This window comes from Apus apus, chromosome 6, assembly GCF_020740795.1.
Source record: "Apus apus isolate bApuApu2 chromosome 6, bApuApu2.pri.cur, whole genome shotgun sequence".
Lineage (NCBI taxonomy): Eukaryota > Metazoa > Chordata > Aves > Apodiformes > Apodidae > Apus > Apus apus.
The window spans coordinates 24,505,577-24,526,358 of NC_067287.1; the positions used below are offsets into that span (position 1 = coordinate 24,505,577).

Sequence of the window (20,782 nt, forward strand, 5' to 3'; positions counted from 1 at the left end):
ATGAGTCTTCCTTAGCTTACAATCACAGTCTTTTCGCATCGTTTCACAGGTTAAGTAATTCCTCTCATTGCTGGATGACTTGACACATTCTTTCACTCTTACTGACCTAAGTATTTCTCCATTGTAGGATGCTCTTTGAAACAGCAGTTGTCCAAAAAATGTACACACCTCTGGCTGGTCCCCTCCTTAGTACAGGTTTTCTGTATTTTATATGGGGATATTTTCTATTGCAGAAACTTGTAATTGCTTTAAATTTCTCATCACCAATGGTAGGTTATAAAAAGCAGGTAAAATGGTGTTTTAATACAGAGATAACTGTTAGTTTCCTGAACAACAAACTAAACCACACAGACCTGTAAAGCTATCTCATGGCAGACAGAAATAGACTCCACATATAAGTAACTCCTCTGAAAGCAGCTAAGCAGTTAAACCTGACTCCCTGTCAGCACAAGTTACAAAAGCAGACACAAACAGATGTACGTGGAAGAGTACCCACCTGTACTACCTTGTAGTTCTCACAGTCCACAGAATTAATACAACTGAACCTGCCTCCCCAGAGAATGTTAAAAACCTGGAACCCCTCACCTACCCCTTTGTAGGTGATTCTCCAGCGAATTATTCTCTCACAAAATAGCCAATGGCTCCACTTGACAGTGAAAATTTGGCAGCATTACACTTGCAGAAAATTCAATTATTTTTTTTTTTTGCAATTATGAGGTATATGTCAGTCTGTAAACTCTGTATTAATAAAGTTCCTGAAATTTTTATTCCTTGGCCATTGTGGCTTTATAAGAGCCCTACTGGCTTTGTATTAACTCCAAAAGACTTATAGTTGAGCCTTTTTACTCTTCTACTCATTACATTTCACTTTGTAGTAACAAAGATTTTTACAGAACAGATCAAGCTTTTCAGCAGAGTAAAAGATCATTTCAAAGCTTCCCCAAGCACCTGCCTTCAAAAGCCTGTTGTGTCAAGGAGCTGCCTACTTTGCCTGTGCTTCAGAGGAAGTCCTGGCTTCAAAGTGAGCTGCTTCCTAGCTCAGTTATGGCCTGGCTGGTTTTAAACTTAATCCTTATTCTCCATCAGAGATGGCATAACCAGGTTGTAGTGTTCTGGTGGTGCAATAATTAAACTGTAATTACCCACCTGGCTGTACTGCTACTTCTGCATCCCTGATGAAGTGAATGTTTACAGTCTTACTGCAAAAGTAAAGGCTGTAACAGGGTGTAGCAAGGAAAAGACATTAAAACACAAGGGAAGTAAGCACAGGTTCTGTAATTATACTTGGTTGCAACTCTAATGCTTTGCAAACTCCTGAGAACTCCTTTAGCTCAATTTGATCATTCCAGGCCTTTTTTTTTTTCTGAACCAATTAATATACACAAGAAACATCTATCTTTTTCTCATTATTTTATTGAAAAGGTACATTTAAAAAAATACACAGACATTTTACTATTATGGATTGCAGATAAAGATACTCTAAAAGTTAATTCTATATATATTTTTTTCCCTTTCTTCCACCTGTTTTTCCCCATTATCACATAATTAGTTCAGTCTGAATACTGCATATTGACATCACCTTTATAAAAGGGTTGGGGAGGTAAGAAGATAAGTGGGGCATTACTGCAATATATTCAGTAAACAGAGAATACAGTAAATTATAAATATTTTATATCCTGTACATTATTGCATCAGGGAGCCACAACATTATGCAGCATCATTACAAAGGAAACTAGTTAAAAAATGGAGAAAAAAGAATATTTACGTACAAATACATGGATCCATTGTCATCTTGAACAATGCATGTGAGCTGTGGTATTATGCAATTAAAAAGCATTTTTTCTCTTTAAACATTGCTTAGCAACACCAGTGAGGAAACAACAAAAATAAGTTAAATGAAAGTAGCAAACAAGTAGTAATCTTAACTATATGTTATATGGCTTTCTATTTTTAATTTCTCTAAATAAAATGTGACACAAAAGAAAGAATTAAAAGCTTGAGTGCTGCATTGCTTTCAGACATTTACACAGAAACCAAAAATACTAAAATCAGACATCTTCAGTACTACACAAGATACACCAGTACTGGGGCCTAGGATAGTACACAATCCCTGTCAACAAGAGCACAGTGAAAAAAAAAAAAAAAGGATGCAATTAATTTTTGAGATGTTATCCACAATCAAGCATTTGGTTATCTGCCTTTTTTTCCACATTAGATTACATCCCATTGGTTTTCAGAGAAGTATTTACATAAATGTGAGCAAGGAAGACCCTAGTTTTCAAGTCTGTCAGGAAATACTTTATGTTCGTTGATTCCAAGGTGCATCATACACTTTAAAAAAAACACAAAACCCCACAAAAAAAAAAAAAAAAAAAGCATGAATCTTTAATGGAACAAATTTGATGAGCAATTACATTTTTAGTAAATCACTCCCTATTTGGATTAAAAAAAAAAAGACAGAGAGAGACTGAGAAAGAGACCTGTCCTAGACTCCAAAAGGCAGTACCATCAGTGATGAATTTTGTGGTGTGGTCAGTTGATGTTTTCACACTGGATGGCATTTCAAAAGAGAAAGACATTTTTAAATCTTGACCCTTTCCCACTTTTCTTCTACCCTTTCTACTGGCCACAGTTCTCTCTCTTTTACTTTAATAAATTAGTATGGTGCAAAAAGTATGGAGGCAGGTGTTGCCCGGATGGGGCCATGGCCTGGCCTGAGGAGAGCTGGTGGGATTGCAGGTGCCTGGAACAGGGAGGCAGAGGGACGGGGAGGGAGGGACAGAGCTGACGACACAGCTGCAGCCGCAGCAAGAGGAGATGAAAGGAAAGCAGGTGCCAGAGGCTTAATCATGTCTTTCTGGAACGCAAGTTTTGCCTGGAATAAAACACACAAAAAAGCAATTTAAATAGGGCTCCCCCCACACCCATTTCTACATGAGGGAAAAAATGAACCCTGACAAAGGGCTGTGGTTTGTCACAGAATTCTCACGTCAGCTGCTTAGAAATGTTACCCACATCGTCTTCTTACTCCCAAGGCAATTAAAGCAACCAAGCTGTACATTTAAAGTAACATAAATCTCTTGCAGTCACACTGACTTTAGAAGGAAGTATCACTTGCTTCCTTTAAAGTGAAGAACTTTAAATTATATAAACCATAACTGCACAAGAAATATTAAAATACATGATTAAGATTTCAATGCCAAACAAAAAGCTAACCAGAAATACATACACTACAGTCTCACTGAAAATTATTTGCACCACAACCACACTCTTGGGGGGGAAGATATATCCTTGCCTTATTAGATTATAAAACTATTATTATAGAACACAAGTTTTAAAACTATGTGTTATACAAATGATAATACAAATTACATATTATATATCGATGATAAAACCTATAGATTATAAAATAATGTAGTACACAAATTAAGATTTTTGTGTGCAGAACTTAACGAATGGGGCGACTTAGAGAAAGCCTGCAGCATTTCATACAATTACAAAGACATATTGATATTTCAGCCTTTAAAGGCTTTTCACAAGCTTATTGTTGTGCGTGCACATTTGCATCTTTCTCTTTCCAAATTATATATTGTTTTTGTGCCATAAGTGGCATGCACTTCTGCCTAATGAATAAAACACAGGCTGAGTCATGAGCAAATAGACACAATCTGTGCTGCGCTAGAGCCAGCCTGAACTGCGGCTGCAGCAAACTGGCAGAACCAGCTTGGGAAATTCCTGGAAATGCAGGTGGGCCTGAAAAGGGAATGGCTGGGAGCACAAAGGCTGGAGAGGTGTTTTGATAGCCAATGACAGACGTAGCTTGAGCACACAGACAAGCAATCACTTCTCCTAAACACCTGGTAACTCTTTTGCACCAACATAACACACCCACACAGCACTCTGCTTTGCTGTAAGCAGAGAATGAGCATTAGTATTTTTATATGTTAACATTTTATGTCCTTTTCCCTGACTGTATCTCTCACAACCACATGTTATCTCAGGTGCCCAGAAAGACAGAGTATACCCATTGCAGCCTTCAAGAAGTGCACTGGTCCAGCAGAGCTGATAACTTTCCATGGGGCACATGGTTCATTCCCCATTACCCTGATTATTCTCTCCCTCCTAGCAGTAAATAACACTGGCAGTGCTGTCTGCATGCCTTTGGCTGGGCAGACAGAATACACAACTATCTTCAAATCTGATCCCCATGCAGATGCAGCCCGCAGGGGCAGAAACACTGTGGAAGCATTGGGTCTGTCATGTTCCTGTCTCTGTGCAGTGGGAGTCTCCAAGGTCACAAATTCAGATCAATAGTGATAAGAAATAAAAATACTTACTGCTAAAATACTTGGGCTGCGCTGCAGTTTGTTGTAAGGACTATATTTAGGTTTCATAGGCTTTCCTGCAACTCTGTCCTTATGCCTTCGGCTGGAAATGTGCTGAAATAAATATCCTCACATTTAATGAGCTGTTTAAACATTTCTCAGTTTGGAGTTTGAAATTGATTTATCAGCAGGATATGCCTAAGCCCCCGTTTGTAAGATAAAGTAGGTTCTTTAGAGAGAGCGAAGATGAGTTTTGCTAAATTAAACATAACAATTTGGAGCACATCAAATAGAGAATCAGAAACTAATCAAACACAGCAAATTCTGTGATCCGAGGCAAGCTCTGCAAATTATTGATATTTTGGCTGGTATTTCCTTTTTCCACTTGAGGAGCTTTGAACTAGGCAGAGCTGTAATCACTAGGTCATAGGGATATTCAGAAGTAAGAGATAAATTTCAGTCTGGCTGATGCTGTTCAGCTGTATAAATAATGCAGTATTAGCTGAAGGAAGAAGCAGTACCCAGGGATATGGCTACACTATGCAATTTAATACTATCTTAGAGATAACTGAAATAACAGGGAATGAGAGGACACATCCAGACAGCACAGCACCATCCAGTTAGAGATCCCCATTTGAGTATCAGAAACAACATATTTTTATTGGCACAGCTCTGAACCCAGAGCTAATTGCCTCAGACAGAGCAGAGCTGTATGTTCATACAGCTGTGCTGTTAATGATAACATTGCTCTACACAATTCAGACATATCTACAGCATTACCCTCCTGCCGACTGCCCTAAACCAATAGACTCAAGTCACATTCTCCTTCTCACATAGAATTAAAAAGTATCCCAGCAGACTGAAACCATACTAAAAGAGGAATTTAGGGAACCTTAACCCAGAATTTCTTCCACCTGGAAGAAATCCATCCATCTCTCACTTGAGCCACAGCAAACTTTCAAACTAGATATGCAGTGTTATTCATTGATACTGACACCTTGTCCACCTCTGCTTTATGACTCTCAAGCCCATTTTTTTTCCAGATGAAACAATGAGGTGAAAGTGAACTATGGTGAACTATTTAGAAATAACTGTCAGATGACAGGAAAGAAATACTAAGTTCACTTTTTGCCAAAACATCTTCACACAGACCTACTTCCCACCTACAATATTGCAATGCAACTTAAAGCAACAAAGGAGCCCCAGATATGTGCAAGATACCTGTTTCAGTTGAATTTCTGAATTAACATGGACATCACAGATTTCACAATGAAATGTCTTGTTCTGCAATCCTGAGCCTTTACTGCCATTCTGCACCTTCAGCCGGGATCCAGGTCTAGGGTAAGACTTGATGGGACCAGCACCATTCCGAGCCTCGACCATGGTCTTGTGCTTGGAGCCTAATGGGCAAGGAGATGGAGGTGAGATGATGATCAGCAACATTCAGCCATGTTAATTAGCCTTGGGACTCTTAACACGTTTATCTTCAAGACAGAATGGTTAACGTCACCACAGATTGGGATTAATGATGACTGTTTCTGGTGAATGTATTTCCCACTTCCTTGATTTTAAGGAAACCAAACAATGGAAGAAGGGTTTGTACAAAAAGGGAACAACAGGCACGATGGGCCACTGCTTCTCTGTTTGGGGGCAGTGTGTGACTGTATGGCCAAGATGTCTGTTGCTTATTCTTCTGCCAAAATCCACATAGCTGGTGAATCGTGAAAAAAGGCCAAACCAAGAGTGGGAGGGAGATCAGAGCAATCACTCAAAACCTGTCTAAGAACAGGAAGACTTCAAGAAGTATCCTCTGATTTGGAAGAAAAGACTGCTTTGGCCACTTCAGGAATAGATTTCAGCTCTAAAAACAGATTCAGTGGTTTGTTAACAAGTTTTACATCACTAGCCCATCACAGAGCAGCCAGAGCACATTAAGGGATTGCTGCTTGTGGCCTTCTAAAGGGACCATATCTAATTTGCAATAATCAAAATATTCTAAGACATCCCAGACATCTAAGGAGCCCACCTTAAAAATATCAAAAATATCAAATAACAAAAATAACTGTAAGGTGTACAAGCAAAAACACCAGACACCAGAGAGTGAGAAGAAGGATAAAAGAGAGAGATAACTGACACTTCAGCAACCTTAATGTTACAGAAATCACTATGATCACCCTATCATCCTCACTATGGGGGTATGATGGAATCTGATTAAGTAACATGAACTGTAGAGATTTTGTCAACTAAAAGCTTCTAAAGTACATTAATAACAGCTAAAAAAACCGTAGAGGGCGCCTTAATAAAATATCAGAGACCACACATGGAATTGTTATTAACTTTCTTGTAACTTGCCGTTGTAAGTTTTAACTAGAAGACTCTTCAGTGAAGTGTGGCTTCCACAGTGTTAGAAAACCAGCATGTGACACTGAGTTTTAAAAACAGTAGCACACAACTGACTTGCACTGTATGCATACTCACCTGTGTTATGGGCTTCTAGTTGTGACAGAGAATTCACAGCCACTTTGCATAATGAACAGTAAAGTAATTTTTTGGCTTTTTCCTCTTCTGACTCAGAAACTGTGTTAGGAGCTCCATTTGTGCTCTTAGAGGATGAGGCAGGTGTTACAGGTGCCACTGCTGCCACTCCAGGTTTGGGAAGAAAAGGACCCACTTCTGTACTGGACTGCTGACTTGCACTATTGGGTTTTGCTTTCCCTTCATCTTCTAAAAGAAGCAAAATACATGTGTCATAATATGCTGCACACACACACACAAAATTGTACAGTAATAATCCCGCGGTTTTAGTGAACTTTACACAACAGGAGCCTAATTAATCTCATTTTATACAAGACAGTAGCATCCTTGAAATCTTTTTAAATCTTACCATTAAATGTGTGTAATTTGACAAAAAGAGTGATTTTTTTGGACTCGAACATCACTGGAACAGGCTGTCCAGGGAGGTCATGGATTGTCCTCCTCTGGAGATATCAAAAACCTGCCTGGACATGTTCCTATGTAATCTGCTCTATGTGATCCTGCTCTAGCAGCGGGGTTGAACCAGATTATCTCCAGAGGTCCTTTCCAACCCCTAACATTCTGTGATTCCGTGATTTTCCTGTTTTTAAGGTTACCAGTGAATGCCAATGACTTCAATGAATTCATGTCAGCTGTTGTTGCTGTCCTGCTGCAGGTTTGGCCAGCTGAAAGGAGCACAAGAAAGCCCAAAGGCAGCCAGGGTTAAGGACTGGAGAGCACTCAGACAAATGTGAGCCTTTGCACTGGAGTTTACAAAAATATTTCTGAGAAGCATTATATTTGCCTTTGGAATAGCTAAAGTTTCTCAAAGTCACCAGGAGGATGCTGAAAGGCTCCAGCAGAATCTTGGCATACGATATCCCTCATTTCAACATCTACATAATAGCAACCTCTTAAAAGCTATTCATATCCCATTTGAAACCTACAGCATAGTTTTAAATAGTGCTGAACTGATTTGAAAAACTAGGGTCTATTTTGAGCACTTGGTTATTTTTAAATATAGGCCTTTGCACTTTATGTTTACAGCTACCAGACTCTGTCTTAACATCACTCTCTGTATCAGACCAATGCTGTGCTATCAAGGATTCTGAAAACAGGATTGTACCCTCTGCAACAAACACTTGAGTGTATATGAACTATAAACAGGCATCCTGAAACTACAACGCACAGTTGTTGGCATATTTCTCAGGACCACATTGCAGTACATCAAGATTAGAATGTGAAAAAACAGGAGGAAGAAAATTTTAATAAAATAATTATTATATTTTAAAATAGTGATAAAAATTCTTTGAAATTACATGACATGAACTGTATTAAACACTGAAAATGAACAAGTACAAAGACTATTACTAGGACCAAATTAATGATAAAATGATTTTCTGAAGGTATTTTGATTAATAAAGTATGACAAAAGAAAGTGATGTTATGTCATAGTTTATATACTATTAAATTTTAATATCTCTATAAGTAATGTCACATCTGGGAAAACCTAGAGCACATTTTATGACCTGTTAGTCTTCATAAAATACACGGTTTTAATAAATAGCATTTGCTAACATCACAAATGAGAGAGTTTTCAACATTGAAAGTCCCCAGAGGTGCCAACATCTACAAAGGAAACAGGCTGAACTGCTGCCATTTGTGAATTCACATTACTAGAAAACAGACTTGTTCTATGCAATATTATGCCAGGCTGCAAACAGCGTAACACCAGGATATGTGTGAACCTGAGTGCAATAAAGGAAGGTTCCTCAGCACTTTGCACTTCAGGCCTTTAAAGAATAATATACCTGCAGAATTGCAAGCTGTATGTTAATATATAGGTTCAACAAGAATAAGTGTAGAGTCCTGCACCTGGGAAGGACAACAACATGCACCAGCACAGGTTAAGAGCCGACCTGCTAGAAAGCAGCTCTGTGGAGAGGGACCTTGGAGTCCTGATGGACAACAAGTTATCCAAGGGGCAGCAATGTGCCCTTGTGGCCAAGAAGGCCAAGGGTATCCTGGGGTGCATTAAGAAAACGTGTGTCCAGCAGGCTAAGGGAGGTTCTCCTCCCTCTCTGCTCTGCCCTAGTGAGACCACACCTGGAGTATTGTGTCCAGTTCTGGGCTCCCCAGTTCAAGAGGGACAGGGATTTACTTGAGAGAGTCCAACAGAGGGCTACAAGAATGCTTAAGGGACTGGAACACCTGTCTTAGGAGGAAAGGCTGAGAGACCTGGGGCTGTTTAGTCTGGAGAAGACTGAGAGGGGATCTTACTAATGTTTACAAATATCTGAAAGGTGGATGTCAAAAAGGAAGGGCCAACATCTTTTCAGTTGTGCCTAATGATAGGATGAGGGGCAGTGGTCACGAGCTAGAGCACATGAAGTTCCACCTCAACATGAGGAAAAACTACTTTCCTTTGAGGGTGATGGAGCACTGGAACAAGCAGCCTAGAGAGGTTGTGGAGACTGTCTGGAGACTTTCAAGACCTGTCTGGATGCATTTCTGAGTGACCTGCCCTAGATTCTGTGGTGGTCCTGCTCTGGCAGGGGGGTTGGACTCTATGATTTTCAGAGGTCCATTCCAACCCCTAACATTCTGTGACAGCCTGGTGCAGCCCGTGCACCCTTCACACTCTTGTCTGCAGCCCCTGACTTCCCTGTTCAAACAGTCTGCAACAAAAGGGAGCAGATGTTTATTTCTTTGCTTTGCCATTAAACGTCTGTGGAGTGAGATCGTGAGTGACAGAGTAAGATCCATTTTCCACAGGCCACCAATTATCATCACAGACTGGTAGTTTTCCATCACTGAATTTAATAGATGATTGAAAAATGACAGATTTCATTTCCCACATCTCCTCACTTAGCTGGCCACCAGCTGATGCAGTACACCAATTTTTAAAATATTCCTTAGATTTACAGTGTTTTCACTATTCATAATACAAAGCAGTTCTGGAGTATCAAATGCCTAACAAAAAAGCTTCCAGAAAACCAGAGACAAGTTATCAGCATCCATTCTGACTCAATTCTGCCAGTATTTCAGCTTTTGGAAAGAACTTCAGTTCACATAATAATACCATCATTTGGAAAGCTTCCTGTCACAAATAAATTCTTCATCCATGGAGATGTATAAGGAGAGACACACACCCCTCTAGGAATTAATGTCTAACTCCACCAGTCTAAATGCTTAATGCAGAACATCTTCAAAGATCGTAATTATCAGGTTATTGTATTGTTCAACTCCCACAGAAAGTACATGGAGCTAACTGCGTATTTGTCACTGCAGTGGGGCCAGAAATGGATTTTCCTGGCTTCTAAAATCAGAAAATTGCAATTCTCCAAATGGGCTTTCAATAACAGCTTATTGTTTTCAATCCACAGAATTCAAAACACCATTACTTACAGTTTGATGTTTGAGACAGAAATGCCAAGTACTTAACTGTGCAAAGTACAGGAAATGCAAATCACATGTATATACAAAGCATAAAGAAGATCACTCTATTATTTGTACTTAAGCACAAAGCTAAAAATGAGATCTCTGTGCAGAAATCAGAAATGTAACTGTTGATGCCTGCACACATATACGTGCTTCCAAAGTGTAATCACCATATGAAATACATGTAGATGGTTAGATGCAGTGGTAGGATTAGAGTCTTCTTGCTTTTTCTGAAGACAAATACTATTGAGAATAGGCTCAAATCTGCTCTGATTTCCACCTGGGCCAAGCCCACGGACCCCAACAGAGCTGAGAAGAGGCCAAACAAGTGCATGAGCAAGTCCATCCTGCCCAGGTCCAGGGTTGTACCCCCAGTTTCTGCTGTACTGCTCAGCAGAGCACAGCTGGAAAAAGGACATCACAGCAGTACGAGCCTCCTCCCAGAAAACTGCAACTGTGATTCAACCTGAGTCTGGATCAGGTTGAAATGCTTACACTGTAACTCACATGCAAGGGTTTAATTTGAAATCTAGCCCATTCTGTTGCACTGTGTCTGACTAGGTTCATTTTCCACACAGAAAGGCCATATTTCACCTCTGTTAAATTCCTGTCTTTAAATTAACTCTCCCTTTTCTTCAGGATGCCAGAGAAGTAAATCAGTGGTTCATTTCAAGTACTTACTGAAGCCTGAATTTATTTTGAAATAGAGCCCAAGGAAAAAAATAAAGCTAGCTAATTAAGTTTTGCTTGGGGCTTAGTAATATCAATGCTCTTGTTGCCTACTTACATTGCTTCAATTCTGCTTCAAAGTTGTTTTCACATATTTCTGGTTGTTTGCTTTATGTTTGTGTCAGCACCATGTTAGAATTCAAGACTTATTTATCTGCTTGGTAATGCCTCATTTCAGCAGTCTGTACCAAAGTCAGGAGACACTGCAAGATAACACCTGACAGGTTCAAAGCTAAGAGGTTTCTAGCTCCCAGAGCAAGACCAGTTTAAGGGATTTACCAGCCTTCACAGGTTATGCCACTGCCATGCCTACAGGGTAGGACATGCCCTACAGGACCTACCAATTGAAGCTGAAATCCCAGTGGAGCTAAGTGAATGGGTCTTGCCCTAGCTCAAAACGGGGCAAAAAAATGTTAGCATAGAACTTTTTCCCTCTGACACTCAACCTGCATCTCTTCTTTTCAGCTGCTTTCTCTCCTGGTGAACTGAGAGTGAATGGTCTGCCCCTGTTCATAGTCCAGCAATCAATGCACTCCATGAAGATATTTCCCACCCCCAACCATTCCATATAAGCACTTTGGTTTATAAGGTACCCACAAGAGAAATCACTTGGTTTACTTTGTGATTTGTGTGAAGTGTTTATTATTTTATAACATACATGTATTTGTACATTATAAATTTATGTTTTAAAATTATCTCTTACCTTATTAAAATGTGCCTATAGATATTGCTTTCTCTTGTTAGGAATTTTTTTTTTTTTTTTTTTTTTTTAGTGTGAGTGATTTTGGCACGTTAGGTAGAGACTTCACTATGAACATATATATACTACTTTCAGTGTAACAGTAACTTACCATTCAGATTCTTAATTCAGAATTGAGATTCTTAATACAAATAAAAACAAGCAGAACTCTCACACTTACTTATAAATACAGAAATTCAGCTTCTCACCTTTCCTTGTGCCAGGTCCTTCACTGCATCCCCCAGCTGCAGGCACTGAACAGCAGCCATGTACAAAGTACTTACAACAGAAGGGCAGCACAGCGAGTGCCAAGTGGCTGCTGCTGCTCTAGACACCCCTACACTGAAGCTCTTTTGAGAGATTTGCTAATTTCCCATCCTAGAAATTGAGATTTGTTTTTACAATACTTCCACCTGCTCACACAACAGAACATATTGCCAGCTTAGAAAAGAGCATAATGGAAAAACTAGTTTTGTCAGTCAAGGTATAAATACGTTATGATTCTCCTTTGTGAAGGTAAGAAAATAGTAAATAGTTGATCTCCTTCTTGAAAAACCTGAAGGAAAGAGCTATTCAGTTTCTAATACAATTTCCAGCCTAAATAGTTCCATGAGGAGAAACACAGCAACAAAATAATTGTATGTATAACAAAATCACTGCACAGTTACCCACACTATGCAACTGATGAGCAGAACTGCTGCATGGTTAGGTGAAAATCAGCCTTGTTTATAGTGGTACGTTACAATACCACATCACTACTGAAAGGACAATTTTTAAAAACGTGGGCAGCTTGATGACCCTGAACACCTTCAATTAATCAATTAATTTCTGACCATGCCACTTCCTATGGTAACTAAAGCCAACAGTGACTTCTGAAAAGAAGGGTTTCTGTTTTACTTACAGGTTACCAGAAGTGTGGTGCAAAGATTGTCCTATGCCTTGAGTTCATCTAAGCTGTTTTACAGAGAGCTCGTATTAGTCTGAAGTGTTGATTTTAGAGAACAATTGAGACTTTGAGGTAAAGCAAGCATATCTCTCGAGCCAGCAGAGCTGTACTGTGTGAAACCAGTTTTCAGGTTCTCCATGTAATTTCAACATCCTCAAATATGCCTATGAATATTAGGCTGCATGAAACAACCTTTGAAGCATACTACAGAATGGGAAGAGGAAATCAATCAGGTTGTCAGACTATTGTGTAAGTGCTCTTCCCCTGATCAACTGTGTAGTAAAGGTAAAATCAGGTACATAATTACAGCTGTATACAATCCAAGGAATTTTGCTGAAAAGCTTATCACTGTAACTGAATTAGCATCAATAAAGACAAAGTAAAAGTGTTTTTATTGAAAAATAAAATTCTCAGATAAAATCTGACACTTTAGATGCCTGGAACATGTGACATAAAACTGAAGTGACAATTATTTCTCACTATACTTTTTTCCTACAATTCTTTATAAAATATGCCAGCTGACAATGCTGAAGAGAGGGGAGTTAGTTGATACTACTAAACTCTATCACTCAACTTTGCTGTTCTAAGTTTTCTGCACACAGAACAATAAGGTGGGCTCCAGACCAAGCGATTTTAAGAGCAGAGACAGCTGCAGAGAGACAGGTATGAAGTAACAAAAGTGACAGAACAACTGGTCACCAACATAGGTACTGGTGTAGCAGTCAAGCCTCTCACAAGTTTTTTTTCTGTTTTTTAATTCATCACAGAGAAAGAGAAATTTTCGGAGGCCAGAGTAACAGAATTAACTCTGGCAGCTGTTTGCAGGGAGCTCTTAAAAAATACACTCAGGAACAGTGGGAAGCTGTTTGGAAAGCTGGTTTCAACGGCTGATGGGTAGTAGGTGCAAGTCAACATCTTGGAAGCACATTATTAAAAGACATACATAGGTACAGAGAACTTTGAAAGTGAAGGACATGAAGAATTTGGAGAGAGAAAAATCAGCAGCTTTAGCTGTACCACAGAAATGTTGTAACAAAATTTGCAGCATTTAAAACAAACAAAAAAAATAGATCACAAAGAGATTACAAGCCTGGCTTGTAATTAAGGGAGATGTTAAGAAGACATTCTAAAACAAAATCAAGGTGGGGAAAATGAATTTAGTCACACTGTACTTGAAGGACTGCCTAAACAGACACTGAGATCTACCTTGGGATAAATGTCTGGGACAGAGAGAACGCACAAGTCATCATATTTAAAACAACAGTTGCTGTGCATCTCTGTCCTGAAATACAGAGGGAAAAGATGCTCAAGGACTAAGATAGAAGGACAAGAAAGGTCTCCTTAGAATAATAGAATCATTTTGGTTGGAAAAGAGCTTTAAGATCACCAAGTCCAACCACTAACATAGCACTGCCAAGTCCATCACTAAACCATATCCCTAAGGACCTCAGCTACACATAATTTAAATACCACTAGGGATGGTGACTCAACCACTTTCCTGGGCAGCCTGTTCCAATGCTTGACTTCAACATATTATATCCTTCACTATTTTAGTAGGAAAGCCACTGTATAGAGAGGCAGACAATAGCTCCAGTAAGAAAAGCAGGTTTCAAAACATTGTTCTTCGCAGAAAGTCTTATTTTCTGCTGGCTCACACTGCTACAAAGGAATAAAGCATGCACTTACATGATTAATCTTCTTTTTCTATGCCATATGCAATAAAGGCAATAGCAGGAAAGCAATTAAATCACTAGTGGTCACAACCTTTACAGCATTTGTAAGCACTCTGTCCTGTATCTCGACACCACTCAAAAACAACAAAGAGCATTAGATTATTTCTTGACACTCATTAAGACAGTTAGCTAACTTTGCTAAGGGATTTCAAAATCCTTCTTGTTTTACCTCCACATTTGCTGAATAATGAGACTCTAATGACTGTCAGATAAAACACCTACTTTCTAGCCAGGTGTGCAATCTACTGAGAAATGAGGCTGAAAAACCCGTAGGGCTCTGTTCTAGATAAATTCCACTGTAAACCTACTTGCAAATCAGGCAGTGCAGTGTATCTACTAACCCTTTGATTACCTTTAGTTTTTGTAAATTTTTTCTTGTACTTCAGGCCTGTCTGAAAAACAGCTAGGTTTTCTGTAATGAAAGGTTTTTACATTAAATAAATCTGTTTGACACATTCTAAAGAAAACCAATTTTGTTTCTATACAAAGATGAGAAACAAATGGAAGCTGTAATGGAGGCCTTATATAGCTTTTCGTCTCAAACACAAATGTGCACTGAAATGAGCTAAAACATATTTTCTTGAGATACTGAAGCTACATCAGGAAATGTCTGGATAGCCCTGCAGCATTAAGCGAGCTCTGTAGCTAGACTGATCATTTGATTAGCTGCATCACTACTCTCCAACAGGCTGAGCCAAAGTATCTTTTTTGGTTTCAGAAGTATTGCTTGTTTGGCCATGGAACAACAGCGATGTTGATATTTGATTTCTTAGACAATTTATGTCTGATCTGGCATGCTGAAGACTCCAGAAAACTTTTTTAAAAAGGAACTGGTTGTTTTTTTCAGAGTACAGGACTGTTTGCAACTGATCAGATTAAAGATGTAATTTAACAAAGGCTTTATTTTGAAATCTTGGATGGGTTTAATTTTTGCAAAAGCAGACCAATGAGAATTAGAAAATATTCAGAAGTACACACAATTCTGCAACTGTAAAATGGGCGGATCTAACCAGGGGACACAACAACACTCAGCTAACAGTGATGGATGTTAATTTAACAAGTATCCATGAACCGATACTATCCAACACCTTAGTCTTCCTGGGTCCTGTTGCTCTATGTCTAGGCAAATTTATTTTAAATCTACCTTACCTTTCATCTTTTCTGAGCTACGTCATTCTGTATTGACTGGAATGGAAAAACTTAAGACTTGGAAAATTACAATTCAGTTTGGGAAAAAATTGAAATGTACTATAAGTTCTAATGCTACAAAATGTAACTCATTTGTGTTAAAGTAAATGTTTTTGTTGTTTAAACTTATCTCTTTCTGACACCAGACATCTATTATTTTGTAAATATTTTATACTCCCATTACAGACTCTGCCACACTTGAGAGGTCCTGGAATGCAAACTTTCTATAATACTGCTTGTCTCTTTAACATTTTAAAAATGTACAAATGCTTAGAAAAATAACATTCAAAGAGTACAACAAACATACTCTATTCTGCCCAGACATCCCTCACTTCTGCTTAAAAAAGTCGTTTAATCTCCTCAACTATAAAATACCACTGCTTCCTCCATCTATGAATCTGAAATATACTACTAGAAACACACTTCACTTGCCATTTGTGGAAAAAAAAAAAAAAAAAAGTCTTCACATTCTCCCCATGGATGCAAAAGTGCTTTGGAAATCAATACAAAATTTATGGGTGTCTAAATAAATGACTCAAGAAGAACCGGCAATCTGCATGAAAGTACATTCCTGTGGGCCTCTATCTGAACTACTTACTTGGTACTTGCCCAGGCACAACTGCCACTGCAGTCAACTATGAAACCCTCCATTTCAGTTAAATGACATCTATCATCATGCATTCTCACTGATTTCTGTGGCAGGTTTGCCTGAGGACTATGAGTATTTAGTCATGCCCTTATAATTTTAACCAGTTAATTGTACTGTAAATATAACTTATCTAAAAGACACCAAAATAATTTTCCTCTCCTTGAAAACAAGTAGTAAGAAAATAATATGTAATCTATTGTTTTTAACTGTAATTGCTATGCTAAGGGGAATGAAGCATATTTCTCATACCATGTCAGTAATGCAACAGCTGTGGGATTAAGGCAGAAGGATGATAAAGGAAGATCTTTCAAATGATCCATTTAAATGCCTGGTGTGCCAGCCACTGCTATTTTTCCTTTTGTTTTTGATTCAGAACCTCTGAATAATTCTGTATCAAAACCAACTCACCAACTTCTTGGTCTTGCTGTCACCTGCCATCCCCTAGCAACATCCATTTCTCCTTGTGCTCTAAATGCTGCTCGTGTTTTTATTACAAAAACAATGATAAGTAAGAGTAAAAAAATTACATTTAGAAAAAAACCCAACCAAATCAAGTCATTATTGATTGTGCGGAAGCTGCCACTAGACCAGCTTGTACTCTCAGAGGCCTCTTCCTTTACTTCAATAGTTGCTGAGAAATACAGTAAAAAGCCACCAGCAAGACTGTTTTCCCCAGTTGTAAGTACATGTTTTCCTGAAAAAATGTTAAAAATTAGAACATGTATCTCATGTAGAGGCAAAACTAAAGCATCCTGGATAAACAGCATCAAAAGAATGGCCTCACTTCTTTAGCAACATATTTATTTGATAAGTTTTGTGCAAATATTAGGTACAGATAAAGCCATTCCTCCCAGGATTGTTAAGAAAACCAACAAAACCAGCAGCGTTTTTTTTTGGGAGTTTTCCATTCTAAAGGATTTAAAGGGCTAACTTCAATCAAAAAATGAGAGAACATCCAATGATTTGAATTCTTTACCATCTAGAAACAAGCCTCTGTCTTGGTTCATGAATTAGTTTTTTCTTGGGCAAATAATAGGAATTTGTCATTAAAAAGAACAATTATCTTAAGAGGATAGGGGGGTATATTTTATTTCTCTTATTAGGAATTTCTACAAAATCTCATTACATAACCGCCACTTTCTTCCTTATAAAAATTTGCAAAGCAGATGAATAACACTGGTATGTCAGCCTCAACTCTCTTTTCCCAGCTATTTCTTTTTTGTCTCACTTTCTCCCCCTTCTCCATTTCCTCACCTGAAGACCCAAGAACTCTTGTAAATACTATGTTTTAAAGACAATGATGAGTAAAAAATGATGTGATACGTAACAGTTCTGGTAGTGCCACCTCTCTGGTATTATGTTCTGTGTGGAAGTATACATACATACATTTGCTAGTAATTTTTGTTATTTCATATTAATCTTATTACCACGCCATTATCATTATCCAATTAAAATATTTGAATATTCAATAGGCACATCTTTAGCAGAACAAAGAAGAAAAATAGCTTCCTGATTTCACAATACAAAGCAGTTGCTGAAAGATTCAATGTATATAAATGGATGCCTTAAATGACCACATACATCTAGCTAAAAAAAACCCAACAGTAATTGAGAGGATCCCTGATTTTGCTCCCACTGTCCAGTCACATTAGTAATCATTCTTGCCCAACGCCTATCTTTACCTCTCCTTAATGTAAGAAAAAACTTTTTATATAATTTTGAGGACATTAATGGTAAAATATGCAATGAAATTACAGTTTTCAAAACTGGAATAAGTAAAAGTAATAGCAGTATACAGTTTTAATGATACAGGAAACATGAATGCGCAGACTCAGAGCAGAGCACTCAAAGGGAATCTTCTAAAATATAAATTTTTTATACAGGATTTCTGCTTAAATTACTGTATGAAAAAAAGTTTACCATTTTTTCAAAACAAAATTCTGCTTGCATGTATTTCTGATTCATATAATAACTGGAGAAAGAAAAGATTGACCTTTTTTCAATTTGAACAGGGATTACAGCAGCTCATCAATCTAACTGTGTCAGCCTCAGAGCTTATTTTCAGTTAATGGAAGTTTTCAGTTTTCAGTAGAGGTGCAGAATTTGATGTGCTGGTTAGCATTATTATAGACTGAAGAAACACTTGACTTCCAGGAGTTTATCAACACCAAAATGCAGAACCACTGCTCTTCCATTCAGGTTGTAAGACACTCAGGGAAAGATGAGGGTTGAATATCCACTTTTGAAAAGTATGAACAGTAAAAGTGAGAGAGAAGAAAGTGGTTAAAGATCCAAGCTATTATTATTATATTTCCTGTTAATAGACTTTGTTTTGATAACTATCCTTTTGGCTAAGCTGTCATTTTAAGAGCATAAACCAAACAGCAACTTCCTGAAACAGATGCTGAAATAACCCACCAGGAAATGCCCTGAAGCGATTTACTACTAAATCCAATACAGGTGTTAAATGTGCCATTGACAGTATATTTTGCATATCAACACTGATAATATAATGTTGATGTAAATACATGCATGGTACTTGCAAAGGTGTATATGTGATTAATTTATCAGCATTTATTTCCATTCTATTTTATCAGCTATAAAAACACTGTGGTCAAGCAGCAAATTCTATAGTGTGCCTTTACCTTTGTTTTGGGAACACAATTTAAAAAAGTGATGAAACAGGGTTGAATATTCAACGATATTCAACGCTGTGTCATCGAGTGATCTTCAGATGGCTGTGAAACATGAAATGAGAGCAAAAGTTACCATACACAGAGGGTTTAATGAATAAAGAACATCCTTTAAATTATTCTCCTTGGTGGCTAAATCTGATTGAATTTACTACTTAAACTTTAAAGTTTATATAAACTTTATCAAGCATAAAGATGCTTTTGCTTAGCTGGCACTATCTGAATACATATAAACAAAGGTGCATGATTATTTTAAGCACATAACTTCAGTAGAGTTCTTTATGTAGCACACATCTGAAGAACTGATGAGGCTCATCAGTAGCTTGACATGGAGGCTAGACATAACGCCAAGCACCTTTGAGGAGCATAAGCCAGAACATCTAAATATGGCTCCTTGACACTGGGGGGCAGCAAGCCAAACGTGTCCTTGTCATGTTCCTCTCCTAGAGCTTTTTTCTCTCCGTGGCCCACCTTCAAAGTTCAATTTTGTCACAACATATTAAGAGGCCTAGAGGACTTAAGTACATTACAAACAATTAAAAGATTGAAGAATAAATGTCCTAGAAACAACCTAAACTTTGAGGTTCTTACAATGATCTCTGTATGACAAATAACCTAGAATTCCCCAGAACAGATATACCATAGTATATCTGTGGAGATTGCATGTCTCTATCTCCTAGTTATTTCTGAAGAATATCTAATAAAAAGTTTATTTGAGCTATGTAAACAAGCAATTCCTTTAAAATGAGTGGAAAAAAAGATGATAAATGGAAATGAATGTTAAGGTGAAATAGGACTTTCTTAAGAGAACTAATATTGGTTTTAGGATTACACCCAGTACAGCAATGCATGTGGAAAAGTACTGGCAGAAAGATTTTTAAAATAAGCAATGAAAGCAATATGGCTAAGGGAGTGTCTTGATGGTGGACTTGTGAAATATGAACTGAGTTTTCCCTTGGGACATTACACCTCATTGGTAGATGATGAACAAACAGCACTGGTAATTGGGACACTGGAGAAATCCAATCCATTGTAGTCTTCTTGAGTAAATGTGATTTAACATGTTGTACTCTACTTTAGGAATAAAAGGAAGAAAACACTCAATTTTGTTGTCAAAGCACTGACAGAAAGGCCTTAATGAACTAAACACCCCAGACAAGACTTCAAGATCAACTTTCTAAGTCTGATAAAGCTTGGAGCTGCCAGTCCTGTCTAATGGGCCAACTAATTACCATATGTCTCTATGATGTCAAGTGGCATTTATGAGGACCATCATTATATTTAGGCTGCTTTCAAGATGTGAGCTAGCCCATTCAGTATCAGATACAGCATTGCACTCTAGCATCACAAAACTCTCCAGAACTACCTCCAGCTGGTTTTAGTTTTACAGCTGTAATGACTGGAATGACTCTTACATGGCCCACTTAGGATTGAGAAGCTAGCAGACCTCCTACCAGTTGCATCCCTTTCCTGCCATACAGAGGAGATCAGCACAGGACTGCTCATAAACTGGAATATCATCGCCATGACCCAATGAACCGCTTGTTGCTCTGCCCTCACACATGGCTACAGAACAAAGCAGTAGTAAGAGGGCTCAGGATTTGAAATAGGGTCTAGAATTTGGCATAGTTAGGCATGTAATGTTGCTTATCCCTCTACAAGCTGAAGAAAAAGGAGTTTTCTTAGAGTATCCAAAGGGTTTATCTGTACCTACTAAGTTCCGAGTAGCAGAGCCTTCTGACCTTATTTGAAAGAGGACTGAACTTGAAATGCCTGGGACTATAATTTCACAAACAGATTTTACTAGCACAAAGGAAATAGAGCA

At 38.1% G+C, this 20,782-nt stretch overlaps 1 protein-coding gene across 11 annotated transcripts in view; it reads right to left on the minus strand.

The window, feature by feature from the left end:
- Positions 1-1,393: 1,393 nt before the first annotated feature.
- The window catches only part of ZNF385B (zinc finger protein 385B), a 163,728-nt gene continuing 144,339 nt past the window's right edge, over positions 1,394-20,782 (minus strand). For 10 of the 11 annotated variants that reach the window (XM_051623126.1, XM_051623135.1, XM_051623127.1 and 7 more), the window contains 4 exons: positions 6,804-7,049; positions 5,547-5,725; positions 4,338-4,439; positions 1,394-2,875 (listed from right to left, as the gene is read on the minus strand). In XM_051623126.1, coding sequence (XP_051479086.1) covers positions 2,657-2,875; positions 4,338-4,439; positions 5,547-5,725; positions 6,804-7,049 — 746 coding nt within the window. In that variant the 3' untranslated portion in view covers positions 1,394-2,656. The remainder of the gene's footprint in view (positions 2,876-4,337; positions 4,440-5,546; positions 5,726-6,803; positions 7,050-20,782) is intronic. The other variant, XM_051623128.1, reaches the window with a different exon arrangement.